At 48.2% G+C, this 6,706-nt stretch overlaps 1 protein-coding gene across 1 annotated transcript in view; it reads left to right on the top strand.

Moving 5' to 3' along the window:
* The first annotated feature begins 1,653 nt into the window (after window positions 1-1,653).
* Window positions 1,654-6,706, top strand: part of atr (ATR serine/threonine kinase) — a 39,129-nt gene continuing 34,076 nt past the window's right edge. The window contains exons 1-11 of the mRNA XM_065018868.1: window positions 1,654-1,973; window positions 2,270-2,361; window positions 2,449-2,601; window positions 2,691-3,577; window positions 4,090-4,232; window positions 4,330-4,527; window positions 4,630-4,790; window positions 4,874-5,029; window positions 5,125-5,323; window positions 5,979-6,232; window positions 6,305-6,602. Coding sequence (XP_064874940.1) covers window positions 1,921-1,973; window positions 2,270-2,361; window positions 2,449-2,601; window positions 2,691-3,577; window positions 4,090-4,232; window positions 4,330-4,527; window positions 4,630-4,790; window positions 4,874-5,029; window positions 5,125-5,323; window positions 5,979-6,232; window positions 6,305-6,602 — 2,594 coding nt within the window. The 5' untranslated portion in view covers window positions 1,654-1,920. The remainder of the gene's footprint in view (window positions 1,974-2,269; window positions 2,362-2,448; window positions 2,602-2,690; window positions 3,578-4,089; window positions 4,233-4,329; window positions 4,528-4,629; window positions 4,791-4,873; window positions 5,030-5,124; window positions 5,324-5,978; window positions 6,233-6,304; window positions 6,603-6,706) is intronic.

Here is a 6,706-nt window from a genome sequence, read left to right as displayed (position 1 = left end):
ATATGTGTTATTTCATAGTTTTGATGTCTTCAGTACTATTGTACAATGTAGAAAATAGTCAAAAGAAAGACAAACCCTTGAATGAGTAGGTGTGTCCAAACTTTTGACTGGTACTGTATAATCACAAGACACCTACAAAATCAGGCTAGTAGTCCAGATTCTCAATCTCAGACCCACCTGCAGAAGTAGACAGACATACACAGTTATATTGCAGAGTAGAAAAAGGCCAATGTGATCATCATGTTCATGCTGTCCGGTCCTCTGGCAGTCTCTATGGGGGTGCCACAGGGTTCAATTCTCGGGCCGACTCTTTTCTCTGTATATATCAATGATGTTGCTCTTGCTGCGGGCGATTCCCTGATCCACCTCTACGCAGACGACACCATTCTATATACTTTCGGCCCGTCATTGGACACTGTGCTATCTAACCTCCAAACGAGCTTCAATGCCATACAACACTCCTTCCGTGGCCTCCAACTGCTCTTAAACGCTAGTAAAACCAAATGCATGCTTTTCAACCGATCGCTGCCCACACCCGCATGCCCGACTAGCATCACCACCCTGGATGGTTCCGACCTTGAATATGTGGACATCTATAAGTACCTAGGTGTCTGGCTAGACTGCAAACTCTCCTTCCAGACTCATATCAAACATCTCCAATCGAAAATCAAATCAAGAGTCGGCTTTCTATTCCGCAACAAAGCCTCCTTCACTCACGCCGCCAAGCTTACCCTAGTAAAACTGACTATCCTACCGATCCTCGACTTCGGCGATGTCATCTACAAAATGGCTTCCAACACTCTACTCAGCAAACTGGATGCAGTCTATCACAGTGCCATCCGTTTTGTCACTAAAGCACCTTATACCACCCACCACTGCGACTTGTATGCTCTAGTCGGCTGGCCCTCGCTACATATTCGTCGCCAGACCCACTGGCTCCAGGTCATCTACAAGTCCATGCTAGGTAAAGCTCCGCCTTATCTCAGTTCACTGGTCACGATGGCAACACCCATCCGTAGCACGCGCTCCAGCAGGTGTATCTCATTGATCATCCCTAAAGCCAACACCTCATTCGGCCGCCTTCGTTCCAGTACTCTGCTGCCTGTGACTGGAACGATTGCAAAAAATCGCTGAAGTTGGAGACTTTTATCTCCCTCACCAACTTCAAACATCAGCTATCTGAGCAGCTAACCGATTGCTGCAGCTGTACATAGTCTATTGGTAAATAGCCCACCCATTTTCACCTACCTCATCCCCATACTGTTTTATTTATTTACTTTTCTGCTCTTTTGCACACCAATATCTCTACCTGTACATGACCATCTGATCATTTATCACTCCAGTGTTAATCTGCAAAATTGTAATTATTCGCCTACCTCATGCCTTTTGCACACATTGTATATAGACTCCCCCCTTTTTTTTCTACTGTGTTATTGACTTGTTAATTGTTTACTCCATGTGTAACTCTGTGTTGTCTGTTCACACTGCTATGCTTTATCTTGGCCAGGTCGCAGTTGCAAATGAGAACTTGTTCTCAACTAGCCTACCTGGTTAAATAAAGGTGAAATATTTTTTTTTTAAAAGGTAATGCTGGACAATAACAGTAACATGCAAATATTTTAGGATTTTTCCCACAGAGATCCTATTAAATTACTGAGTTCTAAATTCTGTAGATCTGTGAGTTTTCCATCCTCCCTGCTGCAGTTTCCTCAAGGGAGAGCAGTTTGCGTTTGTAACTTGTCCGAATCAAGACTGGACCTCTACGGTTGCCATAGCCAAACGTCACTTTGGAGCGAAAGTTTTCAAACGGCTCCTTTGAGGAAGACATGATGTTGTCGTTTCTCTCATAGCAGTGTACAATTTAGCCAGCTGTTTTTAAATAGAGCGTTTTGTGGACTGTTCACAGTCCCCGGTCTAAAGATGGAAGGCTTGGAGATGTCGGCTATGATACCTGCACTGCAGGAGCTAGCGAGGTGAGACTCCGCTGTTTTTACGCTGGACATTGTTATTGTTTAGCTACTGTAGGTAGCTAACATGCTAGCTAATGCTGGCTAACGTAGTAAAGTTTTCTAACTGCTCGGCATATTGCTGTTTAATAAAATAATTGAACAGTGTGACTTGATAAACATCAATAATGCTAACTAGCTCGGTAGCTTGTTAATAGTACACTTAGCTAGCTAACTACATTGCTGTAACAACTTGTCAATGCAGTAGAATCAGTCATGCATATCAGACACATTGAAGGTTTGACGATTTTCTACTCTTCCAGTGCCACGGCAGAGGAATACAACAAGGTGGTTCAGAAGCCTCGTCAGATTCTCTGTCAGTTCATTGACCGAATACTGACAGACGTAGATGTCGGTGAGTCGCTGTTTCTCGCTCTGTCGCTGTTTCTCCTCGCCCAGTGTATTGACTGTGTGTGTGTGTGTGTGTGTGTGTCTGTTTCAGTTGCGTTGGAGCTGTCTAAGAGGTCCAGTTCAGAGCCAGCGTGTGTGATGCTGTTGGACTTTGTTCAGCATATTATAAAGTCTTCCTCTCTGATGTTTGTCAACCCTGCCTGTCAGCTGGTCCACTTCACAGACACACAGCAGAGCAGCACCGGTAAGAACGCACACACACACTTGTGGTTTAAACTGTCCTCTCCTCCTTACTCCCTCTCCCTTATTCTCCCGCTCTGTCTCTCTCGCTAGAGTTCAGTAGGTGGGTTGTCGGCAGGTTGCTGCGGGTCGCCGCATCTCCAAGCTGTGACGTCATCCATGGGCGTGTCTCGGCCGTGCTCTGCTCCCTACTGCACGCACTCAGACCGCGAGCACCAATCACCTTCAACATCATCGCCAAAGAGATGCTTGGATTGGCTCAGGACCTCAGCAATCTGCTCTACACACACACACACTCACACACCCCAGGAACACATACACACTCTACAAACACACACACCTTGTGGCCGGTAACCCTGCAGTCTTTCTCTGTCTCTCTCACCCCTTATCTCACCCCCTCACCACTCCTCCTCCCCTCGCCTGCCGCTTTGGAAACCCTGGTTGCAGTGACAGTGAACGTTCTGACCGATGCCCTCAGGGGATTGGCCAGCCGCAGGGAGATGGGGGTGGCTTGGGAGGCGGGATGTTTGGTCTTGGCCTATGGGAGTGCTCGGTTAAGGAAGGTTGCTATGGTGATGCTGAGGCGGTTGGCAGAGATTGGTGGGTTCCCGGAGAGGCGGAGTCAGGAGTTTTTTACAGCGTACCTGATGCTGCTGGACACACACACACCTGAGCCAGAGACATATGGGGGAGAGCTGCTGAAGCTGACCAAGTGTGTGTTTGGATCTGCGCACACACCTGCTCACACACACACACGTTTTGAGCGTACCCACCTGGCCCAGCTGTTGGAACGTGTGTGTGTTCTGGCAGGGGCGGGCTTAGTTCTGGAATTAGAGGTCAGCCAATCTCTGAGCTTTGTCTTTAACTTCCTGTTGTCCGTTCCACCGGGATACGAGAGCGCCTCGTCGCTACGGAGACAGAGAGTCACTGATGTCTGCAGAAACCTCACACACTCCATCGGGATGGAGAAACAGTCTGAGGTACGCACACACCATAGAGTTAGAAAGAGGATTCATCTTTGTATCATCTTTGTTTTTCTCAGCATGGCCAGCGCAAGTGAAGCAATCTCTATTTTAAAGTGGTCAATTTTCTTCTTCTTTTGTGTTAAAGAAAGCGTAAAGCTAATGTTGATGATTTACCACCACCTGCAGTGCTGGAGTCCTGAACCAAATCTTGTGTGTCATTAATTTATTGTGGCCACTAGACGGTGATATTTTATAAACCATAGCGAAACCAATTTGAAAAAGAAGACAATGCTCTGATCGTTGACTGATCGCTCCCAATCCATTGTAGTCTCCACCCAGTTGACTATTTTAAAATGGTGGAACCCCTCAATGGCAATGACCATGCTGGTTATATCCATCTAGAGTCCCCTTTCCACTTGTTTCTCTCTCACACACACTGGCCTTCATTTATCAACCAATTGCATTTGGTTTGAATATTTGTGTAAAATCAACTTACAGTCCTTTGTGTGTGTGTGTGTGTGTGTCAGTGTGTGCATGGGTTTCTTTACACTGCCCTGAAGGCTGAGGTTGCCGTGGTGATGCAAGAGAGGGAGGATGGAGAAACGGCTGCTAAGCGACCCTGTCTACCCATCACCCCCCTGGCCAGCAAGACCCCCGAAACCCCCCCGATGTGAGTCACATCTGATCTCTACTCTCTAGATCACTCTAAATCCTACTGTCCATATCAACGTGTTACCATCTTTATCTTTATTTATGTGTGTGTGTAGGGAGGTGGACATGCGTGTGCGTAGTGAGGTGTGGGCGGCAGTGAGCAGCAGGCTGGATGACCTTCTGGCTTCTCTGGTGAACTGTGACCTTGACCCGACGACCCCTGAGCCTGATGCTGACCCTCAGATGACCCTGAGAGCTCTGGAGGGACTTGCTCTCATCCTGCACCTGGCTGGCCTCTGTTACACACACACCAGGTATCACACACACACCCAGAAGGTACACACACACACACCAGGTATCACACACCCCACATTATCTCTCACACAGATCTTTCCATCTCTCTTTCTCTCCTCCAGTTCCTCCTCTCTGCTGTGGCTGTCTGCCTCCACTCTGGGCAGGGCTTTGGAAACCTGTCAATCACTACTGGGTGGGGCTAAGTCTACCGCTGACCACGCCCATATACGGTCTGCCATCCAGGTGGCTGTCAGAATACTGGACTCCATCATCTACCTGACAAGTAAGAAAACACGCACACACACACATACACATATAAATTGTTGTCATGTAAAATGTCGTTCTTACCTCCGTGTCTGTGCGTAGTGAGTAGCCCGGCTGAGGACAGTGGTCTCCAGAATAGTGTGTGCGCGTTGCTGTCAGTGCCATGGGTGTGTGAGCTATCGTCTGTCCCAGCCTATCAGATGGCAGGATTCCCCCCCAGCCTCTCCGACTTGGCTAAGAGGATGTCTCCCTGCTACTGTGAGTGTGTGTGTGTGTGTGTGTGTGTGTGTGTGTGTGTGTGTGTGTGTGTGTGTGTGTGTGTGTGAGGGAATATAACATCTCTGTCTCTGCAGCCCCCCAGGTTCAGGCGGAGTGTGTGTTGCTGCTGTCTCTGCTGCGTGAGGATGTGTGTGTGTCGTGGCGTGTGTCTGTGTGTTCCCAGGCCCTGGAGAGTCCCCATGAGGTGGTCAGGGCCAGCGCTGTCAGGAGCTTTCCTCTACTACTGCACCATGTGGGACACACACACCACAACCTAACACACAGCACCTTAATGTAAGTACACACACCACAACCTAACACACAGCACCTTAATGTAAGTACACACACCACAACCTAACACACAGCACCTTAATGTAAGTACACACACCACAACCTGACACACACCACCTTAATGTAAGTACACACACCACAACCTGACACACAGCACCTTAATGTAAGTACACACACCACAACCTAACACACAGCACTGTACACACACCACAACCACACAGCACCTTAATGTAAGTACACACACCACAACCTGACACACACCACCTTAATGTAAGTACACACACCACAACCTAACACACAGCACTTTAATGTAAGTACACACACCACAACCTAACACACAGCACCTTAATGTAAGTACACACACCACAACCTGACACACACCACCTTAATGTAAGTACACACACCACAACCTAACACACAGCACCTTAATGTAAGTACACACACCACAACCTGACACACACCACCTTAATGTAAGTACACACACCACAACTTGACACACACCACCTTAATGTAAGTACACATACCACAACCTAACACACACCACCTTAATGTAAGTACACACACCACAACCTAACACACACCACCTTGCACACTGACATACTTTCAGCGTTTCTATCACTGTGTCAGGGGTATGCTAACAGTGTTTCTGTCTGTGTAGGAGTGTCCTGGAGGACAGCTCAGAGCAGGTGAGGGCGGAGCTAGCTGGTATTTCTGGTCAGCTGACCTGCGTCCTATCGGGGAGCTCCAAATTAAATGTAAATCACAAGGAGCCCCTCCCACTACCCATGATCCTTTGCTCCCGCCTCTGCCTTGCAGCTGAGCATGCTGGGAAGGGCACTCCCATTGGAGCATCCGTCATCAAGCCCGTCTTACCTCTGCTACGACCGAGTAGCAGCAGTGTTGCCAAAAGAGGTGTGTGTGTGTTCTTGTTTTAATGTTGACGAAATGAGTGTGTGAGATCTTACGTGTGTGTGTATGTCTTAGCATTCCTAGATGCTCTGCCGCACCTCTGCCAGCATGTCAACCTTGGAGGCGGAGACAGTGACTCTCTGGCCATTCTGAGAGATCTGATTGGCCTAATAGAAGACCCAGACCCGTCAGTCAGAACACTCTTCAGCCAATCAGTTCGCTTCCTGCTGGCGGAGCCCACCTCCGAACCCGACCAGGATCCAGTCAAGGAGCTGCTGGTGTCTCGTGTGAAGGAGGCGTTCAGTAAGGCTAAACTCAACAGAGACGACGAGCTACGCAGCACACTCATACTGACCACTGGAGAGATTGGCAGGTAACACACACATCAGAAAACACTTTTAATGTCTTGGTGAAAAAGATGTGATGGAGATGAATTAGACCTTGGTGACAGTTCTAACAAGCTTTCTCTCCCCCCCC

The sequence above is a fragment of the Oncorhynchus nerka genome, linkage group LG5 (assembly GCF_034236695.1).
Source record: "Oncorhynchus nerka isolate Pitt River linkage group LG5, Oner_Uvic_2.0, whole genome shotgun sequence".
Classification (NCBI taxonomy): Eukaryota; Metazoa; Chordata; class Actinopteri; order Salmoniformes; family Salmonidae; genus Oncorhynchus; species Oncorhynchus nerka.
Note: the sequence above shows the minus strand (reverse complement) of the source record. Positions and strands in the feature narration are given on the sequence as shown.